The sequence below is a fragment of the Podarcis tiliguerta genome, assembly GCF_965153285.1.
Source record: "Podarcis tiliguerta genome assembly, chromosome: 11".
Classification (NCBI taxonomy): domain Eukaryota; kingdom Metazoa; phylum Chordata; class Lepidosauria; order Squamata; family Lacertidae; genus Podarcis; species Podarcis tiliguerta.
The window spans coordinates 44,439,725-44,457,816 of NC_139544.1; the positions used below are offsets into that span (position 1 = coordinate 44,439,725).

Consider the following 18,092-nt stretch of genomic DNA (forward strand, 5'->3'; position numbering starts at 1 on the left):
CGAGGTACCACTGTAAACTGATTAAGTTCAGGCAAAATCCCTTTTCAGATGTTCCGAGTCTTACCATCATGTGAAGGAGGAAAACAGGGCTCATGGGATTTCAGCGAGATCTTGCCAGAAGTCGCCACCACGCAACCTAGGCACATGATGCTTCAGCGGGGAGGGGGGGCACGGTGCCACATCCCATTTCACCTCAAGTGGCAAAATGGGAAGCTGCTGGGGAATGAACTTGAGACATCCGGCGTGTAAAGTGGCCCCTCTACCTCTGTACTACAGGCTTTCCCATCGGCTCTCTTAGAATAATAGAATTGCTAAGTTGGAAGAGACCCTGAGGGTCATCAGATCCAACTGTCCTGTACTGCAGGAATCTCAGCTAAAGCATCCATGATAGATGGCCATCCAATCTCTGCTTATAAACCTCCCATGAAGGGGACCACAACCTCCCAAGGGAGTCCGTTCCCCTGTCGATCAGCTCTTATTGTCAGAAATTTCCTCCTGATCTTTAGTCAGAATCTCCTTTCTTGTGACTTGAAGCCATTGGTTCGAGTCCAACCCTCCAAAGCAGAAGAAAACAACCTTATTCCATCCTCCACGTGACAGCCCTTAAGTTTTGAAGGTGGCTATCATATCTCTTCTCAAGTCTCCTCTTTCCCAGGCTAAACATAACCCAGCTCCTTCAATTGTTCCTCATAGGGCTTAGTTTCCAGACCCTTGATCATCTTGGTTGCCCTCCTTTGCCCTCAAGCTTGTCAATATCCTTCTTAAATTGTGGCACCCAGAACTGGACACAGTATTCCAGGTTTTGCTTTTGTCTAGGCGCCCCACTGCCTGTGCTTCTTGTAGCACTTTGGCTTCAGGCTGGCCTCTTATCTATTGCATGAATGTGACACAGAGTTGAGAAGAACGGTTCAGATAAATATCTTAGTAGAGTTCAGGTTTGTTCCCACCCCCAACGCCCCGAGGCCACAGAATATGGCTCTGAATCTGGAGCAAACGTGTGGAGCAATCCAGCCCTTTCGAATTTTACTATTTGCAACAGAAGGAGGGAAACGAAAAGGTGCAATGAATTTCCGAATGCCTATTTCTTTTTAGTGCCCATTAAAAACCGCAGCTATGCTAACAACAGTAGCAAAAGATTCCCTACAGCTCCTTGGATTGGGCAAATTCCTGTGAAGGTTTATAAAAGGGGTTCCCCCCCACCCAGCCTTTTTAGCCCCCAAGGAACATTAAGCGATCTGAAGAGTACTGTTCATCCATTCTTAAAACACATGTGAACAATGTTAAGAATAGTTTTAAAAACGTCCCACGCAAGACAGGCTGGAAAATATCTTCCTTTCAGTGCAGCATACTGGAACAAATAGACTGCGCTCCTTTGCTTGGTTCCACATCTAAGAGGCCTCTCCACAGTTTTGGCAGTCAAGAGGCATTCCAGCTGCCTGGCAAACACAGCCCCCACGTTAAAAAACAAAAATTAGCATGCAGCTTTATAAATCAGTCAAGACACAAGTACTCTTTCGGGCAACTGGATATGCGGAAACCCATTCTAGTTAGTCGAACGCAAATAAATTCCACCTAATACTCCCCTCTCCAGACCTCTCAGCATCGAGCGCTTTCAGGAGTGTACCTCCCTTGGAGAGAAATTATTTATCTGTTTTTCCTAATCCCCCAAGCCTCTTAGGCTCTTGGAGAATCTTGAACAGACTGCGCATGCCCTCGGCCGCTCTACAGCTGGGGGGAGGCAGGGGCCATCTTGTCACACACACCACCACCCCAGAGTGGCACCCAGGGAGAGCCCCCCTCCGCCCCCCACTTTGTTCACCCCTACCACTCCCAATGAATTTCTGGGCGCTACAGTTTGTTAAGGGTGCTGGGAATTGTAGCTCTAGAACGGGTTAAATACGTTTCCCAGGATTATTTGGGAGGAGCAACGTGCTTTACAAAAGAAGCACTAAGAGTAGAAGTCTTGATCAAAAGTATGTCCCACTCACTCTCAGGTAATCCTCAACGTGTTTACTCAAAAGTAAGTTCCGCTCGAAACAGTGGAACTTACTTATGATAGCACTACAATATGGCTACCCCTCTGGAAATAGTCCCCAGGAGATCATGGCCCCCATTTTGCCCAAAAACCCTGAATCTAGGAACTGTAAGGAAGACCGAAGTTACCTATTCCACAAATATATTCCATTTTAGTCGACCAAAGTCCCAACTAAATGTCACACACAGATACATGTATTTAACGCATCTCCACAGCTACTGTTTGTAAAACGTATACTCAAATTGTACCACTCTGTGGAGGGTAGCAATGGAGTCTGCAGGGAAGCACTTTTCACAATGTTATCACTTATTACATCACCATGACTTGAATTTTTGAACTGCCCATTTCCCCCCTATAATTCCCCCTTTTGCAGTCTGGCTACCCATTAAAAGAAGAAAGAATTCCTGTGCTGAAAAGAAGCTTTTGGTTAGGGAAAAGTCTGAGAGTTTTAGAGGATAAGGCAGGCCCCTCACAATATATCAGAACTTAATACAGTATATACAAGCAACAATGCTATCATTACCAGAAACATCACCTTAGCTCTCAAAATGAAAAGCACAAAAATGAAAACAAAACAACTAGTAGGTCTTAATGCCACCAGGCTTTACCGATAAGTGAGCTTTACAAAATCACTTAAAAGACAGGTAGGGAAGTACACAATCTTTAAGGTCAGTCCGTAACCCTGGAGTCACAACTGAAAAGCCCTAATCCTCGGTTGCAGATGGTTTCCAATTCCTGTCCTCTAGGGGACACTGGCCGTGTCCCTTGATGATGACCTCAACCAATAAGTTCAGGTTCATATGAGGAGAAGTGCTCTCTGAAGTACGGTTCAGTGTTAAATCATTGAACCAAGCAAGGTAAAAACAGTAGCCCTAGCATGAAAACTATGGTGAGCAAGTATCTAGTGTCAAGTACATCACACAGAGCTCAGCAACAGTGCATCAAAAGCTTTTCTTCACCAACACTCACCCTTGTCCGTGGGGGAGGAATCGCTCGCAGACACCAGTGCCAGAATAAACAGCAAGAGACGAAGATCCATGCCTCTGGATTCCACAACTGTGAAAAGAGACAATAATGTCAAGCTCATTACATTAACCACTTGTAAGATGTAAAATTCTGTTTCACCCGTCTCCTAGTTTATTGGGTGGCTGGATGGAGTTGAGGAGGAGATTATAATAAACGTTATTGCCTTGTAAAATATTACTGCCTATTATACACTGTACAAGACTGTAAATCCCACTCTTGGAGGGAGGCTACTGGGCCAGGAATTACTGCAGGCAATGAACAATTTCCATGAGCTATATCTGTTTAATAATGGTTTAACCATAAACTAAAAAGTCCAGGGATTGTAGCTGGGTGAAGATGGACCTGATTCCATTAGCGATCCACCTGCCCTACCCATATAACTATTGTTTCCTGGCAAGGGGTGGGAGGGGAGTATTAAACCAGTACAGATATATGGCGTCAGTCTAGCCAATTTCAGAGAATAAGAATAGAGTGGATATGATCCAGCAAAAATTAAGCATTTTTATGTCCTGCTGATTTCAGAGAGAACACCCAGCATGCATCTAAATCTTTCCCGGTGAAATCAATGGACTTTAGCAATGTTTTAAATCTTACAATTTATTTATTTATAAGCATTTATAAACCATGTAATACTTTATTTTTTAAAAAAATCACTTAGTGTACAACATAGTAATAATAAACAACAACATTAAAACGGAATATAATGCCCGTGAACAAAGGTCAGCAAAGAACCATATAAAAACAAGGTGAATGCAACAGTTACAGTCCCTTTGTAGAGCATTCCACAGATGGGGTGACACTGCAGAGAAGGCTCTGTCCCTCCTTGCCATGTAAGAAACTCCTCATGGCAATGAGACTTGGAGAAAAACCTTCCCTGAAGCTCTTAAGACACAGGCAGATTAGGACAGGGAGAGGCAGTCCTTCAGGTACCATATTTTTCGCCCTATAGGACGCACTTTTCCCCCTCCAAAAATGAAGGGGAAATCTGGGTGCATCCTATGGGGCGAATGCAGGCTTTCGCTGAAGCTTGGAGAGTGAGAGGGGTCGGTGCGCACCGACCCCTCTTGCTCTCCAGGCTTCAGGAAGACACCCCCAGCCTAGGCAGCCCTAGGGAACTCCCGCAGGGCTGCCTAGGCTGCAGATAGCAGCCTGCTTCCCGGAGCGTCGGGCGCGCTGAAAGCAGAGTGCCCAGCGCTTCGGGAACACATCCGCAGCCTAGGCAGCCCTTTATTTCCCCCCAAAAAAACTAGGTGCGTCCTATGGGACGAAAAATGCGGTATTTTGGTTCACCACCTTGAATTGGGATTGGGAGCTGAATGGGCAGTCAAGCTAGATCTTTCAGAATCAGTATTATGTGATCGTATCTGGCTTTACTGTTCTGGCAACTATGGTCTGCATTAGCTGAAACTTCCAAATTGCTTTCAAGGGCAGTCACATGGACAATGCATGGCAACCATCGATCCAGAAAGTTTCCAGAGTGTACAGCTGTAGGTACAGTGAAATTGACAATTTGTACGAGAATGAGCGTAAAGTCATAAGCTAGTCCAAATAAAGTCATGAATAATGTTTGTGGGTATCCACTATTATATAGTATAAAAGAAGGGCTAAGAACTTATCCCATTTTGCACTTTTTTCCCTAGGGAAAAGACTTTTGTGCTGTCCTTTGCAAATATATTTATGCATTCTCCCCAAACAACTCATGGCAAGACTTGCAACAGCAAAAAAGAAAATAGAAGAAAGCGCGTCTCAGTTCTTGCCCTTGAAAAATGAAATGCACACAGATTTCCACATAATGGGACCGATTTTGAAGGCTTTCCCTTACCCAATGGAAACGAGACAGAACTCTTCGCCAGCTGGAAGGAATTAAATCCCTCCACAAACTTCCACAGTTGCAAAAGCCCTCAGGCCTCACAGCTATTCCTCTCCCACAGCTGACAGCAGAGGCCAATGGTAAGTGGCGAAATGCCAGCAATGTCAGAATTCTCCTCATTAGATCAAGCTCCGCTATGCTTAAAACAGATGCACAAAACTTTTTTCCTGTTCTTTTTTTGCATTCAAAATCAAAGTGTTCTGGACCTCACTACATATACTGAATTCCTGGCTAGCCTTTAGACGGCGATTATGGTCACATAATGGATAACTACTAAAACGAGGAGTACATACTGACCCAATTTAGCCTTCCCTACCCTGGTGGCTTCCAGATGTGCCTGAACTACAAGTCCCATCATCCCTTGAGCATTGACTATGCTGGCTGCAGCTGATGGGAAGTTGTGGTCCATAATATCTGGAGGGCACCAGGTTAGGAAAAGATGGTCCATTTCAACAGCATAGCCAAAGCATGGCTTGGACATTAGGAATGTGCTGCAAGTCATCTCTCTTTCCTCCTCAAACATACAAAGATTCCTTTTTAAAGAAGCAAATGCAGTTTGTCAAGAATCTCATCATAGAGACACATTTCTACATAGTCTTTATACACGCATATGTTTTGAGAGCAAAGCAAGGATGAGACAAAGGAACACGAAGGGAGGTTTATAGTTACCGATGGATTAAGGAATCTGCTTCATGGTGCATTAAAACAGAACAAATGGATGATAAATGGACCCCTCCAAACCAGTGGCAGTGCGGGTTTGTGGTATGTTCTGCAAGATGTCTTTGACACAGTTATGAAAGGTAAAGGGACCCCTGACAATTAGGTCCAGTCGCGGACGACTCTGGGGTTGTGGCGCTCATCTCGCTTTATTGGCCGAGGGAGCCGGTGTACAGCTTCCGGGTCATGTGGCCAGCATGACCAAGCTGCTTCTGGCAAACCAGAGCAGTGCACGGAAATGCCATTTACCTTCCTGCCGGAGCAATAAACAGTTCAAAAGCACTTTGATGTGCTTTTGAACTGCTAGGCTGGCAGGAGCAGGGACCGAGCAACAGGAGCTCACCCCGTCATGGGGATTCGAACCGCCAGCCTTCTTATCGGCAAGTCCTAGGCTCTGTGGTTTAACCCACAGCGCCACCCGCGTCCCTCTGACACAGTAATACTGCAGTAGTAATGGATTGATTTGTGATATGCAAAGTTCCAGGATTAGCAACAAAGCAGCGTGCCTGCCCCAAAGCTTTTGCAGGCACAAGCAGTATTGAAAGTGGGGTTGTGTATAACTGCCTCAGTACCATAATGCACACACAATATAAATGGTGCACTGAGGAGACTCAGAGCTGGAGTCTCATGTGCACATTTAGAGACACACAACTCTTGAACAAGAAAGGGTGTTGGCAGCAGAAAACAGAGCAATGCAAGTAAGAAGGGGTAGGAAGAATGCAGATGCCGATCGGATCGGGCCCATTGTAGCTACACAATACTGTGGAAATGCTACTTACTCATCAGATTCAAGGCATGCAAAATAATAATGATGATGAAATAACTGGTATGAACTATTTTAATGAACTTTTTTATAGGAAAGACAGAAGATCATGTGATGAAACAGGACATTTCTGGGTGGAAATTTCTGTGTCCCTCCACCTCTTTTGTCCTATGCCTTTGTAGGGTGGTATACTTGCCAGACAAGCTATACCTGCTGAAATTACCTATTCTGCTTCTGAATTATCAAATGGGTTCTGCTGAACATAACTTTAGGAAAAATAAAAATAAATTAAGGCTGCAATTCTATTGGGAGCAATCCCAACAGGACTCAGTAGACCTTACTTCTGAGTCAGTCCACATGCTCAGGAATGTAGTGCAAGATATCTCCTGAGTTTCAGTGGCTGCGATTGCAGCCAAAGTGCTCTTTTTATTCGGTGAACCCGGTGCAGACGCAGAAAGGGGGCAAATTCAAGATTACTCGAGTGGCAAAGATCAGTGCATTAGCAAGCCAATCACACTGTTATTTTTAGAGAATCTATGGGATGCCTCTCATGATACTGTTTCAAAGAACAGTGGCACCAACCTCGCTGCATTATAAATAGGATGACCCCTTTTTTGAGCAGACTGAAAGACGGCCAGACAGATGCTTAGGTCACCTAACATCATGATTCCCCTCCCCCCCCCCCCAATCTGCAGAAAGCTCACAGCACAGCACTACCAAGCTGGACTCTAATTCCAGAGGTAAACCTGGCCAGGGCGATGAACAGCCTTTGGAGGAATTTTTTAGAATCAGCAGGCATTAAGCACTCATTCCATCCTGCTCACGAACTTTCTTCTACAATGGCCCCCTGCCGACAGCCGCACATTCATAATCTCAGCAGACCTGGGTCTGCCAAGACAACATGAAGTTCCATTCTAGGGTGCTTCTAGACCGTTGCCATTTTTGAACGGGACCCAATCGCCTACCAGCAAGTTCGAGTGGTGCAATTACAGCTGATTTAGTGTTCTTGTGCAACAACCCCACTCTCTCTCCCCACCAAAACTGGACTTTCTGCACTAAGAAAAGTGAGGAAGAAATGCACTGGAAAGTGTTGATTAACATTTGTTTGGTACAGCACTGTCTAACCACAGTAACTTGGAGCTGGGCTTTTAAAGTGTGGCTTTCCCTGTACTGCGGAACAGCATTCCTGTCGAGATACGACAGGCTCTCAAACAAACAATTGAGGACATTTTTCTTGACCGGACTTCCCAGCTGGATGCAGGGGTCTCTGCCAGGGGTGTCTACTTTGTACTGTTCTAAAATGTATCTGTTGCTATTTTCTGTGCTGTTTTTGTTGCATTACGTACATCGCCTTGAGACATGTGTGTCTCACGGCATGTGATTAATTGATTGACCTCTCTGCAAACAAATCAGGATAAATGCTCAATAAACAGGTTGCCTGGAAGCAACTTGAGGCACTGTGCTACACTTCTTGAAAGCTTAATAGTTCCTTGTACCTCACTAGGGAATTGGTAGAATCCTTGGAATAAGCCACACAAGTCATTGTTTTGATTTTAAAACAACACCCCATCTTCTTTCCTTTGACCCATCTCATACTTTTTCTGGTTTGCAATTCTGTTTAAAGGTGTAGGAACCCTGGCCCTCTTTTGGTCAGCGCACTGTATTTTATGCTACCTCCCTTTTAGGAAAGGCTCGTTTTTAAAGGGGAAAATTGGCCTGCGTGTTAAAAGGACCTACATAATAAAACAAGGAACGGGCTCCAGAATATTATTATTTTTCTCCGGGAGAGGCTGCAGAGATCCTTGGGCCTGTCAGGGAAAGGGTTTATTTACACCCTAGGCGTGTTTGAGTACTGGCTGGGCCAAAGCAGCTCAGCTGTGCCTGGGACTGGCGCCGTGCCTGGGCTGGACTCCAGCCAGGGGCACAGATAAAATCCAAAGAAGCAAAGCTTGAAGTCTCACTTAAGACGCACAATCTCGGTGCAGGGCTGCCAACCCACGAAATAAAGAAATGAAAATGCCAGTGCCCAGGCAAAAGCTGGAGTGGAGCCTACTGGAAATGCTTTGTCCATATGAGGCAAGAATGAGGATCATCATCATCATCATCATCATCATCCCAGAGATCTACCTTCCTTTATGGAGAAGGCTTCCAGGGGCCATTTCTTAGTGGTGGGCAGGACCAGAGACGAAAGTGGGTGGGGCAATGGATGAGACTTGTATCTTCAATGACACATTCTAGCCAGGCAAAAGCCCCCCAGGAGGGTACAGAGCATAGCTGTCAACTTTTCCCTTTTCTTGCGAGGAATCCTATTCGCAATAAGGGAATTCCCCTTTAAAAAAAGGGAAACGTTCACAGGTATGGTACAGAGTTAGTGCCACAGCTGACCAAAGCCAGCTAATAAGTTTGGCTCCTGGTTCCTCTTTGCTGCAGACCCTCTTTTCCTTCTCACCCAAAACAGCGCTAGGACCATCTTGGGAGAGAGAGCTGCCCACCCAAGAATGATCCTGCCAGGCTCCTCCTAGCTGCTGCCATCGCTTGCCAATCAACCAGCCAGTACTCCCCCACCCCTCTTTTGAAAGGGTCCTGTTTGGTCTTGAGCAAAGGCTGAAGGCTCAGCAACCTTGGTTTTGCACAGTGACTCACTCCTGCACTAGTTAAAGCCCAGGGTTAGCTATCTTCAAGACCTTTCCTCCCGCAATATGAACCATAACTAGAGGTCCACCAGAATTTCTTCCTTGCCTGCCTTTTGGTTGTCTCTTGGTTCTCACACAGGAGGAGCAGCAGAGTGGCAGGAGGAGGGGAGAATGTTCTCTGGCAGGGAACATCAATGGCTGTTCCTTCTGGGGCATTTCTAAAGAACCTCTTTGCCTCTTGTGGGAGTGCATGGGTCCTTCACATCAGATGCTATGGTGACCAATTGCCCATCCCTAGTGAAGACTGATGAGTGAGTAGTTCTGTCTTCAGGCAGAGATAAGGATGAGGCACGCCTTTGGTCCCTTACAATTAAATAACTACATCATCATAAACTTTTACTGCAGTAGCCTAAAACATCTAATACATTCAACAGTCACTAAATATACTGTAAAACCACATCCAGATCTACTAATATTCTTCGTTGCATAGAATAAAAGGCAGATCTCATATAAAATGTACAAATTAAATCCGCGAATCCCCTTTGCAATTTACCGCCAGTTCTTTTGCCCTAATTTCCTAGCTGCCAAGGCATGGAGAGCTATTTTCTAACTTACAAAGTCATCGGCATCGCTCAGCAGCCATTTCAACCTCTCCCAGCTTTGGTTAAATTGATTTCCTTCACAAACAAAGGTTTTCTAAATTGATTTCTTGCTTCTGTATGTAGTGGACATTGTACGTGTCTTCTACATAGGGTTGCTCATACCTCATAGGGTATTTTAAATTCTACAACAGCAAACTCCATTGGTGAGCGCTGACAGGACTGTAAACAAAACAGGATACAAAAAGGGGGCATCATCAGGCTCGAGGTTTGCCCAAACACCAGTTTAGGTGCGAACAGGGTCTTCTCATGCCCAGTGACACTTCTATTCCACAAGCCAGAACTGCTCCTACTAGTAAGTGGTTCACATCGATTCCACCCCCCCCCCCCGACAAAGCATTCAGTCGTTCACACAATGCAATTTCAGATGAAAGACTGGGCATGGAGAAAGAGAAGACTTTCATTAGTTCTGGATGAGAGCTAAGTGTTCTGTTGCTTTATCCTTCTATTTATAGATTCTATTCATAGATTTTGGGAGCTGGCCAAACCCCATACGCCTAGTGTTGATACTGAGATATATGACAACTCTGCCCCCATCTATATCACTCTTAATCACTGGATTACTTACTAATTACCCTTGATAGTCAACAGCAGTCCCATTTCTTTCTCTCTCTCTCTCTCTCTCTCTCTCTCTCTTTTTTTTACACGAGTGATCTTGTGCACTACAGCTGATGACCAAGCAAGTCAGGTGGTGTTTAACCAATCCAGAAGCATTTGCCCACATTGGGCAGACGATTCCTGCATTGCAGGGGGTTGGACTAGATGACCCTTGGGATCCCTTCCAACTCTATGACACTTCTATGTCTTATTTCTGCACACAAGTATCTTAAGGAATCCCCAAAGAGCCTTTTAAAGCCCTTTGATGGGTTGTTGGAATAGCTCAGTCAGTAGAGCATGAGACTCTTAATCTCAGGGCTGTGGGTTCGGGCCCCATTTTCGAAGCGGCACTAAACAACCCTACGGGGTCCCTTCTAATTCTACAATTCTATGTTTCTATTCTATGATGATCAGGGACACGGGTGGTGCTGTGGGTTAAACCACAGAGCCTAGGACATGCCGATCAGAATCCCCGTGACGGGGTGAGCTCCCGTTGCTCGGTCCCTGCTCCTGCCAACCTAGCAGTTCGAAAGCACATCAAAGTGCAAGTAGATAAATAGGTACCGCTCCGGCGGGAAGGTAAACGGCGTTTCCGTGCGCTGCTCTGGTTCGCCAGAACCGGCTTAGTCATGCTGCCCACATGACCCGGAAGCTGTATGCCGGTTCCCTTGGCCAATAAAGAGAGATGAGCGCCACAACCCCAGACTGGACCTAATGGTCAGGGGTCCCTTTACCCTTTACTTATTCTATGATGGCTTAAAAAAAGGATTCAACGAATTCAAAGGGGGGATAGATCTCTTAGAGGCTATTTGGTATGATAGATAAATGAACCTCCATAGTCAGAAGCAGTTTATCTCTTGAGTACTAGATACTGGAGACAAACACCAGGCAGCTCTCACCTTAATGTCCAGCTTGCAAACGTGCCCAGAAGCATCAGCTTGGCTCCTTCAAAAAACCAAAACAAAACCCAAGCCTGGAATTCTGGATGTGACGGAACTCTGCTCCAAGCCAGCAAGGGAATTCTTGTTTTCTTTTGCACTCTCTGTTGTTCTCCAGCGAGTCTCAAGAGGGACGGGTAGCCGCCTCCAATACAAATAAGGACCATAAGGAATCCTTGCCACCTACGGGAGGGCCACTGAAATGGGTGCACGCAACAGCGACAGTTTCTGTGAAGCAAGAAATTCTCACCCTGCTACTTGAATGACCTTTCAAGTACGTAGTTTATTGAACACAGCCTGCAATCAGAGCCTCGCTTTCCAGGAAGAACCAGGCACTGCAGATGTCAGCTTCAATAACAGCCCCAGCTGAACCTCACATGATCTGATAACATTCTGTCACTACCAGAAGCTGCTGCGATGGAGCTAGGTAGTTTTTGCGAAACCTGATAAGGAAACACACCGCGGAGGAGCTATCAAATACTTCTTCGGAGGATGAGATGATACGGGCAACAAGGAGACCATTTCTCCTTTCAGATGAGCCACACACACAAAGGCCTCAAGCGAAAAGCCGTATTTCTTCGTGTACAAGTTGCTTTTCTACATCTGTTCCGTCCCCCCAATTATATACTATTAGACTCCTCAGTAGCCTCTTCCTCAGACTCACAGGGACCTCCTGCTTTACATATTAGGTGTGTGTTGTCAGCAACCACTCTAGGGAATCACAATTTGAGTGGGTGAAGAAGAGGTGCAGAGCATGATCTGAAGTAGCCGAAAGTGCTAAGGGCGCCCAGACCCGTTTAGCTGGAATGCCTTAGAAGCCGTCGAAGAGCCAAGCCAGGCTTTGCATGCACTGAACGATTAAAGGTGTACAGTAGACCCACCATTTCTGCGAGAATTCGGTTCCGGGGGTCCACGCCCAAAGGTGGAAATTGTGCAAAGTCAGGGGCCCCCAAATTGCCTTCCCGTGAGGCAGAGGGCTTGCTTACCGGGGTCTGGGAAAACTACAGTGGTGCCTCAGGTTAAGTACTTAATTCGTTCCGGAGGTCCGTTCTTAACCTGAAACTGTTCTTAACCTGAAGCACCACTTTAGCTAATGGGGCCTCCTGCTGCTGCCATGCCGCCGGAGCCCGATTTCTGTTCTTATCCTGAAGCAAAGTTCTTAACCTGAAGCACTATTTCTGGGTTAGCGGAGTCTGTAACCTGAAGCGTATGTAACCCAAGGTACCACTGTACGAAGATGGCATAGAAATACTGTTAGTAAACAAATGAAAACTCTGCCAAAAAACGGAGCAGCTTTTTCAGCATAATTGCCGACACTAGATTTATAACAATCCCGTTTTAAGAGTTTCCCAGTTCCTGTGTTTTGCTTTACTAATAAATACACATTGCTGTAGAAAAGAGCAGCGAAAATGATCAACAGGAAGGAGCTACTCCCCTTTGAGGAAAGATTCCACTACTTGGGACTTTTTAGTTTAGAGAAAAAGTGAGTAACATGCATGGCATGAATAAAATGGACAGAGAAAACTTCTTCTCCCTCACTTATAATGCTAGAATTTGTGTACTGTACATCCAATGAAATCTAAATGTTGGAAGATTCGGGATGAATAAAAAAAAGTACCCAGCACGTAATTAAACTATGGAACTCCCTGCCACAGTAGATGGGCTGCTGGCCTGATCCAGCAGGCTCTTCTTATACTCTTACATTTCTTATTTTGTTTTAAAGAATGGTCTTTGAATATTTCATAACCCCCAAATTAATGCATCCTTTCGATTTCCATGTAAACAGAAAGAGCCACTATGTTCTGTGTAGAACAGGATGCATCTTTGCCGGGCAATTAAATGCAGCTTAATGAATGCACTGATTAACAGGCCCCTGGATGTCTGCAAACCAGCGAGCCAGCAGAGTCTGGTGAATAGATTGTGTTGAACAAATCCTGGCTCGGCTGCAGACGGAGGCCGTAAGAGCATGAGAACTACCGCGCTGGATCAGATCGCGGGGTAAGGATTTCTGACTCATTTTGCCACCACCGGTTTTGCACGCTGTGGAACCTGTGTGCCACTTGCAGTCATAAAAAACGTAAGCAGAGCCTGCCGGACCAGCATCTCGTTCTCACAGTGACCACCCAGATTGGAAACACTGAAGCAGAATACCTCTTGTGCAACTGGTATTCAGAAGCATTTACTGTCTCCAATCATGAAGACAGAGGATAACAATCACAGCTAGTGGCCACTGGTAGCTTTATCCTCCATGAATTTGTCCAATCCTATTTTAAGGCCATTCAAGTTGGTGGCCCCATCACTGCGTCCTGCAGCAGGGAGTTCCATAGTTTAACTATGAGCTGTGTGAAGAAGTACTTTATTTTAATCTGTCCAGAATCTGCAAACATTCAGCAACAGTCAAAAGGCAGTGCAAAAGGCAGGGCGGGGGAAACTCTGCCAAAATAGTGGGCCAACAACTCAGTTTGGTAGAGCATGAGATGCTTAATCTCAGGGTCGTGGGTTTGAGCTTCACGCTGGGCAAAAAGATTCCTGTATTGCAGGGGGTTGGACTAGATCAGGGGTCAGCAAACTTTTTCAGCAGGGGCCAGTCCACTGACCCTCAGATCTTGTGGGGGGCCGGACTATATATTTTTTGGGGGGAGGGGAATGAACGAATTCCCACAAATAACCCAGAGATGCATTTTAAATAAAAGGACACATTCTACACATGTAAAAACACCAGGCAGGCCCCACAAATAACCCAGAGATGCATTTTAAATAAAAGGGCACATTCTACACATGTAAAAGCACGCCGATTCCCGGACCATCCATGGGCCAGATTTAGAAGGCGATTGGGCCAGATCCGGCCCCTGGGCCTTAGTTTGCCTATCCATGGACTAGATGGTCCTTGTGGTCCCTTCCAACTCTACAATTCTATGATTCTGTAACACACAACCAGCCATGTGTATCTTAAGCTAGAAGGCAGACTAATGATCTGGCATGACCAGTTACTGCCAGGATCTGATTAAGAGTCACAGCTCAGTGCTTGGTGTCTTCTGCCCTCGTCTAAAGTATGCAGCAGTAGAGCCTGAAACAGGGTAGACAATTTGATGCTCTCTCTAGCTGCTGCTAGATTGCAACTCCCATCATTCCTGACCATCTGCCACACTGTCAGAGACAATGTGAGTCTAACAAAATATAGAGAGTACCCCCCCCCCCCTTAAGGCTGCTCCTGGGCTGAATGATGGGAAGTGGCAGTTACAAACTTGGCAGATGTGCAGATCGATTTTTGAGGAATATGCTTTGCATTCAAAAGGTCCATGTTCCATCTCCTGTGTCTCCAGATAGACTAGGCGAAACCGTTGTCTGAAAGCACAGACTGCCAATGCCCATCACTGTTGGCAATACAGAGTGAGATGGACCAATGTGCTAAATCACTCAGTATAAGACAGCTCCCTATGCTCCTTTTGGTTGGGGTGGGTGGGGAGTTGAGTCCTGATGAACTCAGGGGATCATACCTTGGAGTAAACATGATTAAGATACACTAAGTCAAATAAAGGAAAGGCTGCAGGTGACATAATAAAACTACTTTGCATCTTAAAAAAACAAGAACAAAAAGAGTTCATTTCATTCTACAGTGGTCAATTGATTTTTTATAAATGTTTCACAGCCAGGAAACTTGCAGGCGTGTGATGATCTCATTTATTGCCCGAGGAGTAAATTTCTACAACCATAAACCGATTAGGGATGGTGAGGTGTCTTGGCACAATTGATTTTCTTAATAAATTCAACAGCAGCATGAATCTTGGAGAGCCAACCTTGGAACCAACCAGTAAAATACAAACAGATCTCCCTCTCTTTCTCTTAAAACCCTGTTACTTTGGTTTAATGACGGGATGGTAAGCTTAAATGCTGACAGGCAAACTTTTATTCAGCATTTATTCTGATTTGTTTGCACAAAGCTTATTTAGAGGTTAGATTATATACGGTCTTTACTGAGCATTCTCCTGGTTTGCTTAGAGAGGGAGGTTTGTTCACAACAACCATCCATCCGGAATTGTTTACAGGTCTTCCCTCTAATCATTTGCTCATCTCACACTTTTTGATGCGTTTCCCCATCCCTGCAAAAGTCTGGTTTTTGTTGTGCTGGAGCAAGGCAAGAGCTTTAATTCACTTGAAATGCACAAACTTAAAAATCTGGTATGAGCTTCAATCCCTGCAGCAAAATGCTGATCATCTGGATACACCCTTAAGAAGGGCTTCCAGAGATTTATTCACAAATTCTATTTTAGATCCCACTCTGCTTTTAACAAGCACTGGGCAGGAGCCGCTGCTCCTTGAAAAACTCAAGTCTTGCATTGGCTCAAGCCCATGTCAGGTTCTGAGGATCAGTAATATCCAAAGCAACACGCTGACCAAGTACAACAATGCAATGCCAATATAAACTCTTTATATGATCTATACAGACCACTGAACAGTATGAAATATATGATATGCACTCTCTGCAAAACCAAATAAACAGAAATCTTATAAATCTCTGAAAGTCACAAAATATGCACTCTTGATGGATTCTCTTGAAAACATAGAACCAAATGAAAGTCTTATAAGTCTCTGAAAGTCTTTGTAGACTATGCAAGTCTCTGAAAGAAGCAATGGGTCAGATTCTTATCTGGTGAAAACAAGCCATAAAGTTTTGTTTTATGACGTCTAACGCTGCCGAAGTAGTTCGCAAACAGACGTAGTGAACAGTGATTCCAGATACACCCACTGTTTCGTGGAATTCTTCTTCAGCACAGCAGAAGGATACAGGAATGCTTCATAAACCCATCTACATGGTGAATGGAATTGTATAACAACAATTGCTATGGAGTAGTGGTCATAAAGTTATCTGAGGGATGTCAGGTGGACAGTCAGTGGACAGACAGAGAGCCAGTGTGGTGTAGTGGTTAAGAGCGGTAGACTCGTAATCTGGGGAACCGGGTTTGCGTCTCTGCTCCTCCACATGCAGCTGCTGGGTGACCTTGGGCTAGTCACACTTCTTTGAAGTCTCTCAGCCCCACTCACCTCACAGAGTGTTTGTTGTGGGGGAGGAAGGGAAAGGAGATTGTTAGCCGCTTTGAGACTCCTTCGGGTAGTGATAAAGCGGGCTATCAAATCCAAACTCCTCAAGTGGTCTGCCGCCCTGCTGCACTGGCGAAAGGAAAGGACATACTTCCTTGAGTTCACACATCGGCCCGTCTAGACTTGTCTTCACAACCTGGTGCCCTCCGGAGGTTTTGGACTACAATTCCCATCAGCCTCAAACTGCTGCCTTATTCTCCTTTGGCTCATCTAGCTCAGTACTAACCCCATTGATTATCAATGGTTCTCAAAGGGATCATTCTTGGTCCAGCTTGAAGACGCTAAGGATTTATAACAAGGGACACCGTGCCTGGAATAGTCTACTACTGGGCTCTTTCTCTAACATAGGCCTATTTGGGTTTTCAAAATGGAGATGTTAAGGCCTGGGGGGGAAATCTGTTTGCCCCCCCGTTTTTGGTTCCCTCCTACAGAAAAAAGCCTTCACATCTCTAGAAGAATATCCAGATTTTCTGGGTTTCATTTATTGGAGAGAAAGGAATGTCTGGTAAAACAAAACAAAACCAAAAACCAAAACCACCAGTCTAGGAACTCCTGCTTGGGGCCAATGGCACATCAAAGAAACCAGAGTCCATCACTGTGCTTCTCAAATTACCCTTTCAGGAAAAGGAAATGCAGTTGATTCCTTGCCAATCAGGCAAATCTGCTTTGTGCCTGCAGGGTTATGGTTTCATGCTGTCCCATGAAAATCTTATTTATAGAAAGAAGGCTTTGAATGGTCACAGATGGTTTACACTCACTGAGCTTAGGGTTCATTTGTACTACAGAAAAAGACAGTCGGGCTTGGCAGAGGCTATCGTCACTGATTGGGTTGATAGGGCAAATATTCAATTTGCTTCCCGCCGCAGAAACTTTATTAAATTGGCTCTGCTTTTTCTCCCCACTCCCTGCTGCATGAAATACACAGAGATGATTATATAATCACTTTGGTATGCTTAATGCCGTGCAATGCTCAAGACAGTTGCTATGTCTAATATCGCTTCATACTAGGACAATCCATGGCTTTGAGTAAGGCATTTGGATTGATCTTTTGTGTATCAGGGGCCTCTCTAGACCAGCATTTATTGTGGGTGCATTCTGTAAGATGTTCTTGACTCGACAATAAAGGCAGTGTGATGTAATGGTTAAGAGCGGTAGACTCGTAATCTGGGGAACCAGGTTCGCGTCTCCGCTCCTCTACATGCAGCTGCTGGGTGACTTTGGGCTAGTCACCCTTCTCTGAAGTCTCTCAGCCTCACGCACCTCACAGAATGTTTGTTGTGGGGGAGGAAGGGAAAGGAGAATGTTAGCCGCTTTGAGACTCCTTCGGGTAGTGATAAAATGGGATATCAAATCCAAACTCTTCTTTTTCAGTGGACCTCACACAGAGGAGGCACATGAAGAAGGGCCTCAGAAGATGACCCCAGGGTCTGAGTAGGTTCATATGGGGAAAGGTGGTTCTTGAGGTATTGTGGTCCTGAGCTGCTTAAGGCTTTAGAGGTCAAAGCCAGCACTTTGAATTGGGCCCGGAAACTAATTGGCAGCCAATGCAGCCAGCCTAGGATCGGTATAATATGCTCAAGCCATCATGCCCCAGTTTACTAGCTGAGGTTTCCAAACCATCTTCAGAGGCAGCTCTACGTGTTGCAGTTATCTAACCTAGAGGTTACCAGAGCACAGACAACAGTAGTTAGGCTGTCTCTGTCCAAGTAAGGGCGCAGCTGGGGCACCAGCCGAAGCTGATGGAAGACACTCAA

The 18,092-nt window shown here is 45.3% G+C and overlaps 1 protein-coding gene across 5 annotated transcripts in view; it reads right to left on the minus strand.

Annotated features, from left to right (window-relative positions):
- Positions 1 to 18,092, minus strand: part of GHR (growth hormone receptor) — a 105,140-nt gene that overhangs the window by 53,137 nt on the left and 33,911 nt on the right. For 4 of the 5 annotated variants that reach the window (XR_014502790.1, XM_083402905.1, XM_083402903.1 and 1 more), the window contains exon 2: positions 3,005 to 3,091. Coding sequence is in view for 4 of the 5 variants with exons in the window: in XM_083402905.1 (XP_083259031.1) it covers positions 3,005 to 3,074 (70 nt within the window). In the remaining variant the exon portion in view is untranslated. Of the gene's footprint in view, positions 1 to 3,004; positions 3,092 to 11,199; positions 11,533 to 18,092 lie in introns of those variants that run through there. The other variant, XM_083402904.1, reaches the window with a different exon arrangement.